Source organism: Malurus melanocephalus, unplaced genomic scaffold (assembly GCF_030028575.1).
Source record: "Malurus melanocephalus ecotype Western Australia unplaced genomic scaffold, MMel_1.1 scaffold_1344, whole genome shotgun sequence".
Classification (NCBI taxonomy): domain Eukaryota; kingdom Metazoa; phylum Chordata; class Aves; order Passeriformes; family Maluridae; genus Malurus; species Malurus melanocephalus.
This window is the reverse complement of record NW_026624576.1, coordinates 1-21,497: the sequence shown is the minus strand read 5'-3', so window position 1 is coordinate 21,497 and position 21,497 is coordinate 1. Positions and strand designations below refer to the sequence as shown.

The 21,497-nt window shown below is 40.1% G+C and overlaps 1 protein-coding gene across 2 annotated transcripts in view; it reads right to left on the bottom strand.

Annotated features, from left to right (window-relative positions):
- Positions 1 to 20,511, bottom strand: part of PRDM2 (PR/SET domain 2) — a 30,238-nt gene extending 9,727 nt beyond the window's left edge. The window contains exons 1-2 of one of the 2 annotated variants that reach the window (XM_057387755.1): positions 20,365 to 20,511; positions 842 to 952 (exon numbers count right to left, since the gene is read on the bottom strand). In XM_057387755.1, coding sequence (XP_057243738.1) covers positions 842 to 860 — 19 coding nt within the window. In that variant the 5' untranslated portion in view covers positions 861 to 952; positions 20,365 to 20,511. Of the gene's footprint in view, positions 1 to 841; positions 953 to 8,905; positions 8,985 to 20,364 lie in introns of those variants that run through there. The other variant, XM_057387753.1, reaches the window with a different exon arrangement.
- Between the last annotated feature and the right edge of the window lie 986 nt (positions 20,512 to 21,497).

Here is a 21,497-nt window from a genome sequence, read left to right as displayed (position 1 = left end):
TAATAAAGAAAAGCATGAGATATTTTTACCAAACACTTCAGCATACGCTATACCTTTCTTCTCCTTTTTCCTCTAGCACAACATGCCCAGTGTTCCTGACCCAACACAATACCACCACTTCTCYTTTACCGCTGTGGATGGATGTTTTCACTTCTGTGTGCAAGTCCTACCTATCTCTTGTCAGGTGTATGCATTGCTGAAGAAAATAAGGCCAGGCTGGATGGGGCTCTAAGCAACCTTGTCTAGTGGGAGGTGTCCCTGTCCATGGCAGGGGTTTGAAACAAAAGGAGCTTTAAGGTCCCTTCCAACCCAAAATGTGCTGTGATTCTATGGTGATTCCATGGTTCAATGCTGCCTAAGTGGTTACACTATAGAGCAAGAAGTCTCTCTCCATTCCTTAGCTAGGCCATAAGACATCTGAACAGTGGTGCACTGAACAGTGCAGGAAGGACAACAGAGGAAARGAATGAAAAAGCTGTGGATCAAATTAATAAATATTGTATTTTTCCCCCCTTGGTACTGACTTTGTTAATTACCAATAAATAATGACCATATAACTAAGCTCCAAAAAYTATTTTAGAATAAGGACTTTGCTATTCTTTTCTAAGAATTTTGGGCTTATGTCTAAATTTTGCAGTACGTCAGTTTTTCCTGTGGTCAGAGATATACATTTAACAACATGCTTCTAATAGCCAAGTTCCTAACTAGCAAAACAACTGAGGTAAACAATATRAACATGTTCACTTTGCTACACTAAGATAACCTGCTAATGTACGAAATATGACAAGCATTCTTTGATTCAAAAAGACAGAAAATAAAAATAAGACATTTGGTAACTCACCCTCTTTAGAATCCCTCATATCTGCAGAAGTAGAATCCAAATCAGTTTTTTTCTGTTTTGTATCTGCTGCCTTCTTTGCCTTGTTTTTACCTTCCTGAGTCTTCTTCTTTCCTGAGGAGAAAAAAGCATTTATTATTCCTGATCAACCATTTTTGTCATATATAAGTGACAGAATTAAACCCTCAGCTTTGGAGTATGACCCACTGCTGTGGACACTGCTTTCCTGAGAAATACAAACGACCAATTAGGAGAACAGACAGCATACAGGAAAAGTATCTCAAGACTGTGAAATATATTCCTCACTTTCAAAGCAAGAACAAACTGCCTGTCCAGGGTTAAGCAGCCCACATCATGCAGTTGCCCAATGCCTTAATATTGCCATTTAATTCCTGTATCTCACAGAAGTATATGGAAAATAGRAAATCTCTTCATATACTATTAATCCTTAATGTTAATTGGAAGACGGAATAGAAACCCTTAGAGGTTTACTCTAGTTTTATAAACATTTTGAATAGTGAAGAGAGTTATGATAAAATTAATGAAGTAACAACATCATGAGAAGATCGAAAGCAGCATGAGCTTGACCAACAGGGCAAAGGCAGTAAAATCAAATGAGATGGAACTGGGTAACAGCAAACAATGAAGGTATTTTGTTGTGTCCTGACACAAACACCACTTTCAGTTAGCAAAATGAAGCAGCATGTATTAGTTGCAGAGGATGAAGAATCCAAAAAGGCATTATATACAAAGAGCTGACCAGTACTGCAAGATGTAAACACACTGAGAGCTTCATTTTCCACTGCACTACAAAGTACTGCTAATTTCTGCCATTAATCTTACAGTTTCAGGCCTATAACATACAGAAATGATGACAAAGGGTGTGTAATAACAAATGAAAGTTTATGTTTTCCAATTCACTGCATTGCACAGGCTGTACTCTCCACACAGAAGACAWAAAACACCACTGAAATTCCACAATTCTACACACAACTCTGGGGAAGAACTGTCCACAAGCAGCAATCCAAATTCTTCCTTTGCCCCCTCTAACACACAAAATGCCACTTTATAACACACAGCCCCTTCTCTCTGATCACAAATGTCCATCGCAGTCCTAAATCCATTTCCTAGTTAGAAGCACATTCTTTCACATCACAATCCTGTCAACAAATTCCATTTTACTGCTCGAAAATATTTTTCACATCCTGAGCCAAGAAACTAAAATGTCTTTAAAAAAAATGTTCCTCTGTTCAAACTGAGAAGTTCCAAGTACACACACACCCCCAAGAGAACAGCTCAGACACTCAGCTTTAAAAGGTTTGTTTTGATTTGAACATTCTATATAACTAACTATCTGTATTTCCTCTCAAGGAGCTCAGATTTCATAGCACCAAATTTCAATGTGTTTCCTTTTTATGTRTGTAATAAACCTTTTTAAAATTTCTTATACAATTTATGAGATTTTATGAGATTTTATATTTTCTTACACAATTTTATGAGACTTCTTATACAATTTATGAGATTTTGATCTCATAACCTGGCAACAGTCACTCGGACTGAACTTTTGTCACCTTTGGAAAAGATGCACACATCCTTCCCAAAGTGAAATAACTGTTCTCCCTGAATATCCTCAAATGTTGTAATGACTTCCTTGTCTAACCTGCCATAAAGAACCAGCACTGGATTGTTTGAACAAAACAAAAGTCAATTTTGATTTTATACCAAACACCTGCAGCTGTCAGAAGATTTACCACATTTAGAACATTTGGATGTTCACASAGGCCTAAGGAAATTAAAGCAACATCTTTACCTGACAGGCTACTAAATGTCCAATTCAAACACAATTTTTTTTATTATCAGCACCTCTAATGTTCATAATTACAACCAACACTACCAACATCTGAGCATAAAGGTTATCAAAGGAGGTTTCAGAAGTATCTCTCAAGTCACTTGAAATCACTCTGGGWATGTACAGTAACACAATCTAACCGTTCCATTTCTAGGGAAAAGGTGGAAATGTAAGATTTCAATACATCAAACATGCATCACAGTATAGCTTATGAGTGGCACAACAAATGATACCTAATTCCTAGAATCATAAGAGCTGTCAACCTTTTTGCAGTCCACTTATCATCTGAAGACCAATATCAGTATCTTGAACTAAAACCAATAAAGGTTGGTGCACAGGCCCCTCTCACCTGCCAAACCAGACCATGCTCAGAGATATTTTCTCCCCCCATGGTGCAGTGTCCAATGTATTGCAGATGAAGTCACAGGGCAATTCTGGACCTAATTCTAYAGTAGCTCTGAATTTCAACATAACAGGTTGCTGTCAAAAGTCTTCAAACCAAGACCCAATTARTTCTTCTTTCGAACAATACTGGAAATATGCTGTGCTCTTTCAAGTGTGAGGTAAAGTATGAAAAGGCATCAACACAAATCCCAAACGCTAAGGCATATGGAAATGTTTCAAAATGTCATCCAGTTGGAGAACATAAAATTTACAATACCTCAAATCCAATTATAATCTGAGAAATCACTACAATAGCAGGATTTTCACATAAAATCAAGGTACTTACGCCACATTAACTTATGCCACTGATGGAAAGATCATKTGCAAGTTCTCTGCCACAGTCCTAAAAAGATGCAATCTGCTCCATGATACAGCTGGAGATGTTTCAAGTTCTTGGCCTTTAAGCATCGATGCATTTGAAGAGAGGATTCACCCAGCATTTGACGTGCCCTTACTCTGAACAGTGAACARAACTTCTTGTGCATGGACAGCATTTCAGATGTCAGATCAATTTCTGACATATATCAAGACAGACACCAACCCATTGTGGATGTTCTCCTTTACCAGCTTTGCTTTGATCTTTTCTAAGTGGCAGCTTTCTTTGGTAAGATTCAAAGAATTCATTATACTCAACCACGAAAATGACTGTCCCAGATGCCTCATTTCATGGCCCTGAACRCTCAACAGCACATGCCCAAGAAGAGAATCTAAGAACACAGTAATAAGTGATACTTCACTGATATGCTCTCCCAGCTTTCATATATTTGGAGTTCAGGAACTTTTCAAGACATTTAACAGTTTTTGATAGACTTTCTCCCAAGAGTTCTCAAAGTGCTTTTAAAATCCATATAAACCTGAAAGATTTGATAACTTTCTTCCTGCAGATTTCCAATAAAAACACAACCTACTATCCTGAAATGAAGGGTATCAATGAGTGGAGCAGAGTCTGTCTGTCCCTTAGTTTTCTATTTCAGAAGTCAGGAACAAACAGAAGACTTCAGAAGAGGGAAATGCCTCTGAACACAGAACCTGGTGGAAGCCTGAGTATAAGTACACACGTGCACTTACCATCAGGTTCCTGAAGGGTCCTACATGGCTGCTACGGCCAGCTGGATCCTCCACTTGGTCTAAACAAGAAAGATACAGGAATGAAACACAGGGAAAGTGAAATGGAAACAATGACAAAAGAATAAATGAAGGGCAGAACTTAATATATGTGTGTATTCTTTAGAAGAATTGTAAAAGAAAGATGCAAAGGAAAATGAATGAAAGAAACAGATGGAAAGTGGGAACTTGACTGTAGTGATGAAGATCAAAAGAGGAATTAATCAATTTCCAGTTTGTCTTGCAACTTTCAGTAGGGTTCCTTTTTCTCTCCTCCACTTCTGTTTTAAGATAGAGCTGCCCTTACACCTTCACAATCCCTTTATAATATTGCAACAGGCACAGGAGAGCTCATGCTACTGCCAATGTTCAGATCATTAGTACCGCTACTAATTTTGAAGGAGTTCAGATGACTACACATTAACAGYGTAACAGAGAAGTAATCTTCTCCATACTTCATTTTAGAGATAAAACCAAAATACCTCTAAAAAACTTARGAGTTAACTGTGCTCAGGTTTTTGTTGTTAACCAAACTACTAATGGGACTGTTAAACCACTTAGTTATTTCTGGTAGGATGGGATAAGCATACTCAAAAGCCAGGAGGGAAGATGCTTAACACACTCTTTCCACACACTCAGAGCTCAACTCTGTAATTAAATATTGCTCAATTGTACAAGGTGCCATTGTCTTTAATAACCCTTAAGTGCAGCACCAAACATGTGCACAGTGAAGATCATAAAGTAAGGACACACACCTGAGCTCAAACACTGCTTCAATCACAGACATATGGAAGGTGGACACTTGCCACCCCAAAAATCTTGGGTTAATAAGAAAAACAACAATTGATATGAGCTGAAATTTCTSTTGAAGTACTGAAATCTCTTTGAGATCTGTAGCCAACAACTAACTGCAGAAACACACCCAGCCCATACCCTAAGTGTGCTGCTGCTGAAAAGTACCACAGAAACCTGCCCAGATCTCAAGTCTCCTGAAAAACAGTGGAGAAGCTCCCTCAGAWACCTCCTGGAAAGTTCTTAGAGCACAGACAAGGGCAGCACCTGGCAAGGCTGCTGCTGAAGGGGAAAGACAAACTGGCATGGTACACTCTGACAACACCAGTTTTATGCTGCAAATTACAGTGCAATAATATAAACTCACTAGTTARATCCCTTTGGAACTGGTTCAGATTAAAGTCTGCATCAACCCCATGCTGTAGCTGCTACTACTCTATAAAACAACTATGTATTTGCTGCTATTGAAAAAAGAAATCAGTACTTTGGCAATGCAAAGAATGAAATTAAGATTAAGTGAATATTCAAGCTAAAACATTCTTTCAGAAAATTCAGCAGAAAATGACTGCACAATCATTTCCACATTCTTTTGATTAATGAATTCCAACATACAGATACAACTTAAATTTTAATTTGAGAAACACCCTGCTGTGCACCAGAATTCATCTGCTCCTTGTATTGAGAATGATGCCTTATGTCATGTTTTTCAAAATAAATTCCTTAAACCTTTAGGCATCAGTAAAAATCTGACTAGTTGTTTGTTCCRTAGACAGGCCAGAACACATGAATGYCTTTTTCACACASAAAATGCTATATCCAAAAGAACAGCATCAATTGCTTCAAAAAATTAAATCCAAGTTGTGCTGGCTAGAGGAACCCAACAAAAGGCAGAAACATGTTGCTTCTTAGAATTTTGTCCAACTGTGGATGGCACAGCACATGGGTKCTGAAGACCTTACATATTTAATAAATTTAACTGATTAAACAGTAAGGTAACTAAGGACCAAAAAATGCTGTTTAATTCAAAATGCACATTATTAAGATACGAATATAAGGCTGTTCTTTTAACATGTTCCTCTATTTGCATTCAAGCGTCTTGATTTTGCTTTTTGGTTGATTTTTTTAGTTCTTCTACTGTTTACAAAACCTTTCATTATTCTCCACCAGCACCTGCTCACACAGCAAAGCCAAATCAAAATCCACCTAGCTAAATAAAGGGCAACATAGCTGTGTGTTAAGGGCTGCTCTGAGCCACTGAGACAGCCAAGAACTCCCAGCATTTAGAGAAAAGCTGGTAGGCCCAACATCCTGATATATATAWAAATAAATGTATATGAGGATTATTCATATAATCAGGGGGATTACAGAAAGYTGCCAAAAATATGACCTCAGACCCACAAGGTTATGCAAATATTTTATTTCAATATCTAAGCCAAGAGCCACATTTCAGAGGAAACAGCACAGGGCTGCTGCTGCCCATYCAGCACTGCAGCCTTACAGCTCCAGCACCTGGCTCAGTGTCACATCACAGCACCCACCAGGCTCATAGACTGTGCTAATTMAACCTTTTTTAAACTGCTGYCYAAAGTTTTAAAGGATCTAGGATAGCTGAGGTTCAAAATGTCACACTGCATATTACAGGAAAAAAGAAGCAAGAGTAAAAACAGTAAAAAACATTAATATTAGGTTAGGAATAAAAAGATTAAAACCTTGAAAGAAAAAGCCTCAACAATTCCGCCTTATTTAAACGAACATTGCTTAAATGTTGTAACATCAACTTCCAATATTTCTTCCATAATATTACTGTTAATACAAGAATATATCAAAGTTCCTCTCAAGTACTTGTATTTAAATACTGCTTTGAAAGGATTCCAGCAAGCTTAGCTGAAGGCCTCCAAGTACTTTTGAACAGATACACTTATTACCCAGGCAGGGAATGGCTTTGGAACCCTAAAGCACCCTACTTAAAATGAAACAACACATGAAAACACTTCGTACTGAGTGCTCTGGAGGAAAACACCCATACAACAAAACGGGCTACAAAACCCTAACAGAGCCTTCCCGAGAGCCCACAGCTCACAAATATCAGTGCTGCCATAGTACACCTTTGGTGTTAATTGAGGTTTTTTTCCCCCACAAGCCAGAAAAAGCTTTAATTATTTTCTTTGTCAGTGTAAGAAGGATATGCCATACTAGGAACATTTCCCACTTCAGCTACAGATCACCCCATGCGCTGGTGGGCACATAAACATGAAAAACTTTCTARCACAAAACTCCTGCCCAGACAGGAAGGTTTCCATCTTCCTGATTCAGAAATACAGACTACGAATGACAATATGAACAGACTTCTCCATATTCAATACTGAATCTTTCTAAAATTGAACATTATTTAAAAAGAAAAAGGGAGGCAAAGTCAGCACATTTTTAATCATATTTCCAGYAATTCTAAAGGTTAAATTCAAGTCACATTAAGTTTTGAAACAAACACCTCATTAAAAGGGGTGTCAATTAAATGTGAATGGCTCCACACATAGTATCATTAAGAGGCCTTTTTCAACAATGCTGTCAAGTAGGTAAGAAAGCCTGCAGAAAAAGGCAAAATGTAAATGCTTTTATTACCCTGTTTTCTTCAACCTGCCATCATTGTAGGTAATTGGTGGAATACACTTCTTGCAACACCATTAATAAGTCATCAGCTACAACTAGTTTGTGTAGGCATAACATCAGSTATTGTTACGCAAATGAAACACTAAAATTGACACAACCTGTTTTACAGTGTACAAAAAGCATCACAACAGAATTTTAACCTCCATCTCCTGAGAACCACAAGAATAACTCAGAGCTGCAGAAGATCTTGGCTCTGTATAGTCAATCTGTCCAGACTAAATGTATCAAATAATTTTAAAGCTGGAGAGGCAGAATACACACAGTTATATAGTATGGAAAAATTGGAAGTCTTGTGAATTATCTACAGAATATGGGCAAACACAGTGAGCAAAGGTTCTTTTGTATATTTTTCCAGAAGACCTTGYATCTTCTCTTCCATAAAAAGACACTTTCAAGCTTACACAGTAGGAGCAGGAGAAAGAGGAAGCCAAACTTCACAGCAATTCTATTAATACCAAACTGCCTGTTGTATAAGCCTACTGCTACCCATTAACCATCACTTCACTCACAAAGAGCAGCAGTTTAATAACTGCATTTTCCAACCACAATATAAAAGGCGCAATAAAATCCTGCCCTGGGAAGGTGTTTCAGGCCACCTGAAGACAGAGGCACATACACCAAACTGTGCATGTGTATGAAATTGTACTGAGCACTCAGTACCCTCTTTGCAGAAAAGAAACAGAGCTGACAGAGATTAATGTGGCATTTGCATAACAGATGAACTTGTTGCCATGGAAAGCGTAAGAAAATTCTGAGCTGGGCTATTTAAAACACCAATTTCTGCAAATGTTTGGCAAAGTCTCCACTTTAATGATAGCACTGAAGATCATGTTACTGTGTCTCAGCACAAACTTCTGAAATTATGACAGTCAGTACAAAAAATGTTAGGATGGCACCACAGGTGCACCATACCAAGAGAAAAAAATGACCCAACAGTTTRCAAGAAGCAAAAGGCAATATATTGCCATTATATGGAGTTCATGAGACCAGAAAATTTCACACTATTCACAATATTCACATAAACASGTTTAAAAAAACTGGTGAAAAATTCTGAGTGGGAAGCCTGTGTTAAATGTGTGGTAAAACACACATTTGTGGTACAAGCTGAACTATGAGTTATCTCCAGTCKTCATCATACAAGTTATGTTTTGTAAATTAAATTATGTACCAGAAATCTCTACCAGACAAGAGACAAAAGCAGTTTTTATTACCTGTCTGTCACAGTACGCCATCCACCCTGGCAGCATCTCATTCCAATCCCCAGCACGTTCTGACTTCTGACTAACCTGAGWGCACATTCCAGGAAGTCTTAAGTTTATGGACTACAAGACTTACTCAACCATAATGACTTAAGTAGTACAGAATGTCACCCAACAATTACAAGGCATGGCAAACAAGGGTTTAATTCCATGCAATTTTAACCCACACAAGAGCTGTGATGGAACAATTAAGTGTAAATAATTAAATGTAGAGCTTTTATCTTAGYAAGATTTGAAAATGTTATTCTGCCCTTATGCCAATATTTCTAAAACAATAGAAAGGGGATACAAATATGTGACCAGGCTTGCTCTAGACTTTCTCAATCACTCCAGTTCCTGGTGTATTCTTGCTTCCCACCCTCCCTAATCACACAACCTCTCCCCATTCACAAAAATATTCCTAGCAAGTGGCTCCATGGCTGCCACAGCTCCCACAGCCATGCCASGACAGAAAACACGAACATTCTTCTCTGTACTTCTATTCCATGAGCTTTTGTTTTGCTAAGTATTAAGACAAAAGCAGCAGCAAAAGAATTGTCAGCTGGCACACACACTTTCCAGAAATAACTTCTCTATATTTAGCCAGTTTTTATATAAAATTCAGTTTAAAATAGAGCACCCAAATYCTGTATTTAATACAGAGAATAAGTCTAAATTTAGAACTCTGCTTTAACCAATCAGAGCTTTTATCTAAGCCCAGCAAATGTCGCTTTCACAGTCACTACAGCTCACCCCAAAATGTTTGTGAAATGAAGTTACTCTCAGATAATTAAGAAATACCACCTATTTTGAYAGCAGCATTTACAAGGTAATGCAAATGGAAGACCTCACACAACTATTTGTACCAGCAAGTTTATAATGATTACTACTAGATCAGTCTGTCTTTATCTGTATTAAATAACCCAAATATTTTTCATGGCCCTATTTGGATCACTGAACATTTTAGAGGATTAGATCAAAAATATCTGGGGTTTTAATGAAGTTATCTTTAAACTTAAGCCTTTACCTGCCATTTTATTCTACTGTTTGACAAACAGAGTATGTTCAAATCCAGCAGCAGCCACACCAATGAGTGACATTAAAAAAAAAAGAAAAGAAAAAGGGATTTTGAGTCCATTGCAGACTCAAAAGCCCTTCACACACAGCAGATCAAGATGGTGTCTTGCTATCCAGAGCAACTTTGCCTCTCCATGCCAGCAAGAACTCACACAAAGTTMGGGAAAAGCTGTCACTGTGTGGAAAACCAAACCCAAACCGTGGATCCAAATGCTTGCCCAGCCAGGGACAATGGCTTTGCTTGGAGAACACAGCTGTACAAAGGCTACAATTCCCAGGAAACAGGGCTGCCTTTGTGTTCAACAGGAGCCCTGGGATTACTGTAACAGGAGTCCCCACCGCTGAGGAAACAAGAGCAAAGCCTCTCACAGACGCAGGATCCGGACAGTGCTACCACCATGTGCTACCACCACGTTAAACCTCCCTTGGATAAAATTAAACTCCTCAGAACTGCTACAAGGTCACATTCAACATTTTCAATTAGAGTCACTCAAATCTGTCCTATTACTCATTTTTACCCAAATGAATGCTTTTGTTTACCATAACTACAACATGTCACYTCTCAGAAATTTTTCTCCAACAAGTATTCCCAGTAAAATCACCCCTATGTGTTTTACAATGCATTTCATCCCTTCTTTGACATCCACTTCCAAATTTCTTTCCTTTAAGCTTATTATATTTCTTCAGTACAACCAACTGCCTACTACAGTAAGTATGAAGTATTTTTCCATCAGTCCCCATTAAAAATGTTACAGCATCTTCTCAACTGGATCTCCAACCTAGCAAGGMACATTAATTGTCAATAGCCAGCTCCTGTCACAACTTATTTGCAGCATGAAAACTGCTTCTCTCTATCCATTAAATTTGGAAAGACTCATCTCCTTCCAGCTTCAGAGTGAGAAATCCAAGGTCAAATGGCAGAATATCACAGCAGGTCCTTTATAGAAGTAGATAAATGAGGATAAATATTACCACATAAACTCATAATTTTAATGTACAATATAGTCACCAAATCATTTTTATCTGCTGGGAAATTGTGGAAGATTTGCTTCGCTTCCTCAGCARAACAAAGTACTTCATTCATTTCAGCCACAGCCTGATACTTTCTTAGAGAAACGTTTGTCAGCCTTCTCTGATAACATGAGAAACACTGAATTTTATTTCCAAAGGAACTGTAATCGTCCAGTTGCCCAATCTCAAAAGGACTGTGGTACAGGGACAATAGCAACAGTTGGTGCTCATGTTCACAGGACTGACAACAGAGGCTCTAAATTTATAGTATGCCCCAAACCAGACAAGAGCAAACTGYTCTCTGCTTAATTTGTGACACCAAGAAAGGTCACAGGCTCATAAAGTCACTAAAGGGAACAGCAACTTCCTCCATTCTGCAAACAGTGAAAACAAATCTCAGAACACAAATGTATTTGTCTTCTGCTCAGTTAACTGCTACGTGCAAGATGAAAGTCTAATTTGATCTAAATGGGTTAAAGTTCTAAATGTCTTTTCCACACACCTGCTTATAGCATAAAACATCAACWAAAACAGGCTACTAATGTAACTCAGACAATTTAATTTGCAGGTAAGGAACCAGAAAATAAAACCAACTCTGGTATCTGAGTGGGAAGAGCAGAGGGTGACACAGAACAGTTKGGGATTTGGGAGCTATGAGTTAAAGTTTCAGCACAAAGTCCACTTTGCTTTTGCAATCCCTGACCAGGGTCTGTAAAACCAAAAACGCTGCACTCACTGCTCTTTACCTGCAACTTCAAAGGGAAATCCATCTTTTTCCACAACTCGTTGCCACTTGGTAAGACCTACTCCTTGGGAAAAGCCTGAGACCACTCTTAAGACTTGGCTGAGGGTACAACTATTGCAAAGGTGGGTGTTTGAACGTTCTGATCCCAACCCCCTGCTAGACACAGCAGCCACCACTGAGATGCTCTACACCCCAGCTCACTGTCTCACAGTCTGCAGTTTTACTGGCAGCAACACATGGAAGTTTGCATTGGACTCAGCCCTGAATAAAGGTAATGCCTGAGAAAATTTCCCCAAATTTCTATGAATCAAGTCACTTTTACAAACACCAGGCCTCTCCCATTCAACAGTCAAATTGTTTCTGATGGACTGCCAAACAAAACGAGATCCATATCTGAGGAGACTAGAGTGAGGCATCTGGCTCTCAACACGAGTTAGAATAATGTATAGCTGACTACTCATTTCCATGGCATTTTGCAGCAATAATAATCAAGATGATGGATTTTCAGCTATTATAATAATCTCACTAGAATAACTTTATGTCAATCAGCACATTAATAACAGGGCCTCTCTGAAATTCTGCAGCATTAATCATAGTCAATCAAAAGCTCTCACAGAACTCTGATAAAAAACTGTGACAACAAAATTAACTCTTAACAGCTGGTAAACTCCTAAGTGCTCAGAAAGTTTCATATTAAGTACCTCTCAGGCACTGGTGATCCAAATAAACACTGTGATTTTCCAGGGGAAAAGCACATAAAAGTAAGTATTTCAGGAAAATGCTCAGACATTGTCTAATTTCTTAGCTACAAATGTTGAAATACCACCGAGTCTTGTTTCAATAACTGATAATAAAACCAAGCAGAAAGTCAGTCTGCTGTAACATTTTTTGAGGAACTCGACACAGCAAGTGTAGGCCGGTGAGAATTCTTCAGAACAAAGTCATTCCTGTCAATCTGTGTAAGGCTCTTGGCAGGAATGACAAAATAAACTGGAAGGTTTGACAGATTGAAAAAAAATAAACACACTCTAGTTTTACAAAAGGTTTTCCTTTTTGTTCATTTGAAAAATATACAAAACAGTTAATAAGCAAAATATAAAATTTCTTTGCTATTTTGCCGGTTTGTAATGCAGTGACATGAGAATCTTTAGAGACTCAACAAACCCTGGAGTTACCTTACAAAGGAGATCTCAATTAAAGAGCTCTCAGCCACACACTCAAATGGAGTCTATGTATCTTCCATGAATAAACCATCAAAATTTAGTGTGCACACCTCTGAAATTAAGTTAAATGTATTTGYTCACCACTGCATAATAAATTACATGGGGCACCTGCATACAAACCCTGTGTGAGATATGCCCTGTAAACAATTCAAGTAAAATAAATAGTCAATGTAAAATTACAGTAAATTGCAATTAAAAAGTTTAGTACCATTAATGATATAATATTATTAATTCTGATCAAATGTTTTTGAAAAGTTGAGGTATAAAAAGAAAACATCTAGAGAAAGGCAGTAGAAATTGCTAAGAGGTACAGAAGATTCTTATCACAAGAACTTAAAGCCTTCCCTAAATAAAAAGATGGTTCAAGCAGGAGGCAAATAAAATAAGAATACACTGAAAGCCAACAACTGATTTTACCTTGCATTCACCATAAACCCCAAAGTCTTCAATTGGAAAACAAACACTGAAGTGTGAGATTGTACAGGATGGTCAGGAAATAATAGAAAAAGCAACAGTGTCTGGTAAAGTCTTGACTTAATGCAAGGGAACACAAAGGAATTCAGGAAAGGATTACACCTGTGAGCACAAGTCACCCAAATTTAGTGAGACATAAGGCAGTCAGTAGCTCATTGAGTTTGCTCTCTTATATTTCTGTAAGCAATAAGACAACGCTAAATTACAAAATATTTGAAGGAATAAAAAACAAAAGTACTTGTTACTCTCTGGAAAACGGTTCTATTCTCCTACCCTGCAGGAATACATCCCCTTCCTACTTTGGAACAAATCCTCCAAATCCATCTCAGTGCTCTTCCCTAAAACATCAATTTTCTCCACATCTGCACAGAAGTGGTTAAACAATTCTGTGAGTGAGAAGAAAGCAGTCTAAGAAAATTTTGGAAAATCCCAATACAATATTTCAATAGAAACTTAGTAACTTGTAACTTATTCTCAGAAAAATCAAAACAATATTTTACTAAGAAAAGAGACTATTTTCCAAACAGACTGGATTAATTAAAAAAAAATATTAATAATAGAAAGCTGCCTGGTGCCTTATTTCACTTCCCACTGTGGATTATGTAACTGAAGACAGCATTAGCAAATTTGCTGGGAAATGCCACAACTGTGGTCCAGATATATTTTACTTTTTTACTTGAGAAAAGCAGTGTAAGGAAGTGTGGAAAAAAAAGCTAAAGTATGAAAAAGAAATACAGAACACTTTAGAATCTGAGTTACCAAATAACCCAAGAATTTTTATTCTGTTGGATAACTACATACATCTGCTCTAAGGAGAACCAAGTTAGTAGCTAGAAACACGACTTGTAACAACCATGAAGGCCAGATTGTTATTTTAAGTTAAACACAAAAACCCCACAGAGATAAAGTAACAGAGTGTGCAAGGTGCTTGTAGTACTTCCCAAGGTTTATACTTAGAARCACAAAGTTTAAGGGCCAACACAGGCAATTCAGTGCTGAACTTCTTAATTTTCTTAAATATAGGTAATTAATTGTTTTATTCCTGAAGTGAAGGAATAAAATTATCTTCTCATTCTTAAATGCATAGGAAGGAGCAAGGCTGGAGTGAGGGTTACCAATTTCACTTGGCTGTTCTTAATCTCAGAGCAGCTGTCCAGGGAACTGCTGGAGAGGTGAAGACTGGAATTTATAGCAATACAAGTCTCCCATTCAAAGGACCCCACATATGGGGGATAAAAGAAAACTTKCACTGCTTAGAAGATCTTAAATGTATGAGATACTCTCCAGACAGAAGCTGCCATTAGAGAGACAGTTCCCTTACATGCCAAAAGCCACTTTTGAACTGGAGTTGTATAAACCTTCTTGCAAATCAATGTGATTTAGGGAAACCAAAGTCAATTCCATTTTAAGGCTTTGTTCCAGATGATCTTGATGACCTCTTCCTTCCTCCCTTGTCTTTTTCCAGTCATTGATTAGGAAATTTTGAAGCCTTGAGCTCCTATCTAAATTCTTCATTAAATTTATTGGAAATAGAGCTTACATAATACTATATTTCATTACATTCTTGCCTCAAACGTACATCTTACACATCCCTCTTCAAGCTATAGTCACACTCACACACAATCACTTTTCTTGCAAGCTCTTTTCTATTTAGAAACAAACTTTTAAACTTATTGCAAGTACAAGACTAATAAATTTGTGTAACTTAAAAACCAGGCAATCAGGGCATCGTTTGGCTGTGATTTCCATTTGGGATGACATCCAGATGGCAATCCAAGGCCAACCTTTTCAAAACAGGATGCATATTTATGGCACTCAAGTACTAATTATTTGGAACTACATGAGAATGCCTAAGAAAGTATTAACAGAAAAACTGCAAGGATTTCTACTATCACAGAGTTTAACCTGCTTATTTTATCCCTACATTTTCCTGTTTCTCAGCAGCAATTTGATTTTGAGCAATAGTTTCACTTACAGACAAGAGAAAAAACAGTGTGATTTTTAGGATGACACACTTTGTTTAGATCTGGGAAGCAGAAGCCTGAAGTTGCACTTTGCATTCAGCCTGATATAAACACAGGCACAATAATGATTTGTAACAGCCAATAACTGATTCTTAATTCACCCACCTTCATCTCACACTATCTCTGGACCAGTATTAGTTACTACGAGTATCCCTACAGTTCATGTTCTTCCTGAAATCCAATAAGAATTATGGGAAGCAGTAACATTAGCAATAGAACCTTTTAAGTTAGCAAAGCCTTGTAAGATTTATTAGCAATGTTTGAGACTTTAAAACCATACTGAACAATCACCAAGGGCTGTTCACGACACAGGTGACCCTGACGCAGGTGCTTTGCCTGCACCACAATAGAGAAATATTTTAAGAGTTGACAAAACTGTGGTTGAGAGGTCATTCGGTTTCACAATCCACTCCAGCTGCATTATGCAGCATATGCTTTTGGAAGAATGAAATTACAGACTTTTTCCCCCCTAAGAGCCTGGAGGCACCAGAGCAGCTCCCAGGGAGGAGCCCCAGGCCTGGCTAATGTGACAGGGACACAGTGAGGCTCAGCACACCTCCAGAGACAGATGCAAGTATGGGAGAAAGAAAACACTGTCCTCTTCTCCCCCCAAAAAAGGCAATTTCAGAGATATTGCTCCCAAGCATGCAGCAGGGAAAGCTTTCAGCCCGGGGTAACATCAGTATCTTTCTTCCTTCAAAACCAGACTTTTGATCTGCCACACAATCCCTAACAGAAATGAGATTTTAGCCTTAATCATACTTTGGAATCTATGAAGCACCTTAAAGCAGATTACAGCCTGATAAAAACACTGGATATCTTCATGTATGACCATCTTTGGAAAGTCTATCCTTTCTTTAAAAAAAAAATATTTTAGCTACTGAAAAGTAACTATTTTGGAGAAAGACTGAGAGGTCAGAAGCCAGAGGATCCATGTGTTCTTTTTGAAGGAAACACTCTGTCGATGTTACTGCTCACTGCTACAAATTATTCCTGACCACTGCTACAAATTATTCCTGTCATATGCAAAGGAAGAAATGACCCGATGAGGCAAAAAACAATCCACACTATGTCTCTAAAGGACACATGAACCCAACTGCAAAGTGAACGAAAGCTGTTCTCTTTTTGTTTCTCTAGAAGGAGAATTAATGAAAGATCTTGTGCTAATGCATTTGACAGAGCAAATTTCCCTACAAGCTTGGCAGGTAGAACAGAAGCGTATTAACTATAATCTGAGAGAAACAATTATAAATGTTTGACAAAGAAATGAAATTTCAGAAAATGCAAAAGCATCAATAACAAAAAAAAAAGAGTGTTCATCTATTGCTGGCCATGCACTTGCTGGCTCTGAACAGTGTAGTTAAAACAGTGCTAACAGCTTGGATCTGATAAAAATCTGTGATGGCACCCAAGGTCACCAAGTTTTGATTGTTGGGGGGTTGCATTCCCATCCCTCTTGATACATTTTTATCCCACTAGATTTTTCTAAATCTCAAATGCACCTTAGGAACAACACACAGCGTTTCAACGTATTAATATAAATCAGCAATAACTGCATTTTTGCTCCAGGACTCCTGGGCTGCTGTGCATGGCAGAAGGAAGATGTAGAGGATTTATTCCAGCTAAGAAAAGCTACTGCCAAACCAGGCAGAAGCCATCAAACACGAACACGTGGGTAATATGAGGTAGTTTGAATGCAGAACACAAACCCAAAAATATCCAGGAGGGAGATGGGGACCTGTAGCAAATGGCAGGTGCCATCCTAGATACACTGGAAAGGAGAKTACAGACCTTGTGTCAGGGATCACTGGCAAACAGGGCAGCTCAAGGTCAGGGAGAGCAGCTCAGTGTGGACTTTGTGTCTGCCCAGGCCTGGTCAGCTCCTGCTCACCTACACTTCCCAACTTCGGTCTGTCCTGCCTCTTCGGGTAACTCAGGCTGACTGAGCATTCAGTCATTCATTCAGACAGAGGATTCCCCCTGCTACATGAACACAGCACAGCCTTGATCGAGTGGGCAAAACAGCCCATTTTTAGKACCTGTGAAATGGTCACCTTTTCTACTCTGTCAGAGTTAAATAAATGGCAGGAACGTTATTTGTCAAATGATAAATATCTTCACTGTATGAGGACAAGGCCTAAGATGCATTAACAGTTCAAAAGGATATTTGTTTTACTGAATACAGAATAATTACAAGTTTTAACTAGTAGCTACATGGTCTGAATCACTAAATCATAACACAACTTTCAAATAATGCCTTTGTCTASTCATTCCTAAGGTACTAAATGTCAGTTAACTCTTCTGGAAAATGTGTTCCTAAAGGACACACTCATTCACAGTTGTTTGAATTTGGCAATTCTTGCTTTTCTTCTCAATGTGTAAGACAACAGCATGCAACATAGGCCAAAATAATTTTTTTTTAAATTATGGATCTCTTTAGGTCACTAACTAATTCAAATTTCACAGTCCTCTCGAGSAGGTCATCTCTAGGAACTTTCTTAAATTGCTATTTAATTCAAATATTACATTATACTGACTACCATTTTTTCWCATGCATAAAGTTGACGCACAAAAATCTTTCTCCTCCCATCCCCTTGTATCATACAATTAGATTTATTTTTTAAATTAATTACTTTTCAATAATGTTTATAATAATTCCTTTTATTTCCCAAAACCCCTCAAGTCTAGGGTTAAGAAGCTTCCATATTCAAGGATACAGCTGAATTTACATTATAGCAGGGATACAAGAAGAAGCCATTCTGGAATTCTCACTGCAGCTACTGCTACCAAATCTGCAGGAAATATGTTTTTCATAAGAAAATTGCAATTTGTGAATGCAAATATTAGTAGATGTTACTACAAACACCAAAATAATTGAGAGTAAATTCAGAGTAAAAAAAAATTCCAATGAAACCTCTGAAAACCAGAGCTACGAAATTTCAAAATATCAATGAATTACCTTATCATTTTACAGCTGAAATTTTAATCTAACAGTTCAAATCAACTAAACACTATGAATTTGGTCTTCCTGCTTCATGAGGTGAGTATAACTCCAAAACAGATTATTCTTGGTTATTCTCAAATGCTTCATCCATATTGTGCTTGGAGTGGGTTTTTGCTAGGTTGCTTTTTATTCAATCATTGTGAGCCTCAGTGAGGAGCTTGTGTTTATAAAAAGGGGGACAAGATTTAGTGTTCTTAGTTATGAAATCTGTAAAATCCGTAACAGTTAAAACACAAAACCTACAAAACAGCACAAAATCAAAACCCAGAAACCAGATTAGTTTACTAAAACATTTTTATCYACAACTTCATGAATGCAAATCAAATTTCCATGCCATGAATAATTACCTTAGAAATTATTCTATCTGGCTTTTCTGATTTATCATATAATCAAATTCTTCCAGGYTGTTTTTCTAGCCTTTCAGGTAAATCATAGCACAAATTCCATGTGCTAAGAAAATGGAGATTTAGGAAAAAAATACAATACAGCCTGTAATTTATCAAGTGTTGCTTATATATGTGCTGAATATGCTTTTCATTATAAAATAAAACTCAGTGCTTGAATTTGTTTGTTTTTGCCTAACCTAAAATACTATTCAAAATAACTAACTGTGTTGCACTACAGCCTCCTCTTTAATCTAAATAAAAAACTTCACAAGAACTGTTCTCAATATCTTGTTTAAGATGTGAGTTCCACAGCCAACTGCACTACCTGTAAGATCAGGCCCTACACTTTGAATTTAAAAAAATTATAATGATCCGACTTATGTATTTCTTTCGTTCGTTTGTAACCTCCAGAGAATTCTAGAATGCACATATTCTCCTGCAAGGAGAATTGATACATAGGCGCTATAACTGTGAATATTTTCTTTTTCTATCTACTCCTAACTAAACGCTTTACTGTTATTTTGGCCCAAAATGTTAGTCAAAATGTCAGTTATATAAGGCCACGCGTGGAGGCACACGCACTCTAAAAAACCCTGCTGCTGAATTAGTCATGGAAAAAAATAATGGATGTCTGGTCTGACATACATATTCACAGCGGGAATAATGAGTTTGTACCACACGAAACTCCTGTCCCACCCTCCCTCCTCAGCCGAAGTCAGCCTGGAGCAGCCATTCCCACYGCCTGCGAAATTCCATACCCAACAAAACGGCCTAACAACAAGAAATTACAAACCGCAAGGAATAACTGGACCGGAGTTCTTGCTTTGGGGCTCGACTGACATACCCCCAAAACCCARGCTCGGCCTCCCCTTCCCAAAATATCCGGGCGGACCCAGGCTCAGCTCCCCCTTCCCTAAGCGGGATCGCGGCGGTCCCGGGCTCCGCTCCCGCTTCCCAAGGAGAGATTGCGCCGGCCGCGGGCTCAGCCTCCCCTTCCCAAGGAGGGACCGCGGCGGCCCCGAGCTCAGCTCCCGCTTCCCAAGGAGAGATCGGGGCGGCCCCGAGCTCAGCTCCCGCTTCCCAAGGAGAGATCGGGGCGGCCCCGACTCCGCTCCCTTTCCCAAGGAGAGATCGGGGCGGCCCCGACTCCGCTCCCTTTCCCAAGGAGAGATCGCGGCGGCCCCGACTCCGCTCCCTTTCCCAAGGAGCGATCGCGGCTGGGCTGGGCTGGGCCCCCGCCCCACGCGGGATGGCTGCGGCTGCCGCGGCCCCGCGTGTCCCGCCGCAGCACCGGGACATTCCCCCTTCCCGCGCCGCTCCCGCCGCCTCTCCCAACTTTTCCAGCCACAACTTCCACGTTCCGCCCGCGGCGCCGCCGGCCGGGCCGGGCCCTCCCCTCCCTCCTCCCCCGGGCTGCGGAAGGTCACGGCGGCCGCAGGGCCGGGTTCCCCCGCGCKCTRGCGGCGGCGGGGCCGGTGCGCTCCGTACCTCTGCGGGCCTTCGGGGAGTGCCGGCGGCTGCGGGCGCTCGCTCGCTCCTCCTCGATCGCGGCCGCTATCGCCGGGTCGTCCTCGCCATTGTACCACACCAACAGCTCCTCGCCCGCCGCGATTGGCTGCCGGGACACAACACAGGGCGCGCGGCCAATCAGCGCGCGCGTTGTTGGCGGGGCGGGGAGCGGCCGCAGCGGCGCCCACGGCGCTGCCCCCGCCGAGCCTCGAGGGCGCCGCCCCGCGCGCCCCCTGCCGGGCGGAGGGTGCAGCGCACACAGAACACAGCGCACACAGCGAACAGACAGCGAACATACAGAGCACACACAGCCCACAGTGCACACAGAGCACACAGAACACAGCGCACACAGAGAGCACACACAGAACACACACAGAACACACACAGAACACACACAGAGCACACAGCGCACACACAGAACACACACAGAACACACACAGAACACACACAGAGCACACACAGAGCACACACAGAGCACACACAGAGCACACACAGAGCACACAGAGCACACACAGAGCACACACAGAGCACACACAGAGCACACACAGAGCACACACAGCGCACACAGAGCACACACAGAACACACACAGAGCACACACAGAGCACACACAGAGCACACACAGAACACACAGAGAACACACAGAGAACACACAGAGAACACACAGAGAACACACACAGAACACACACAGAACACACACAGAGCACACACAGAGCACACACAGCGCACACACAGCGCACACACAGCGCACACACAGCGCACACACAGCGCACACACAGCGCACACACAGCGCACACAGAGCACACACAGAGAGCACACAGAGAGCACACAGAGAGCACACAGCGCGCACACAGCGCGCACACAGCGCGCACACAGCGCGCACACAGCGCGCACACAGCACACACAGAGCACACAGAGAGCACACACAGAACACACACAGAACACACACAGAGCACACACACAGAGCACACACAGAGCACACACAGAGCACGCACAGAGCACGCACAGAGCGCACACACAGAGCACACACAGAGCACACACAGAGCACACACAGAGCACACACAGCGCACACACAGCGCACACACAGAGCACACACAGAGCACGCACAGAGCAC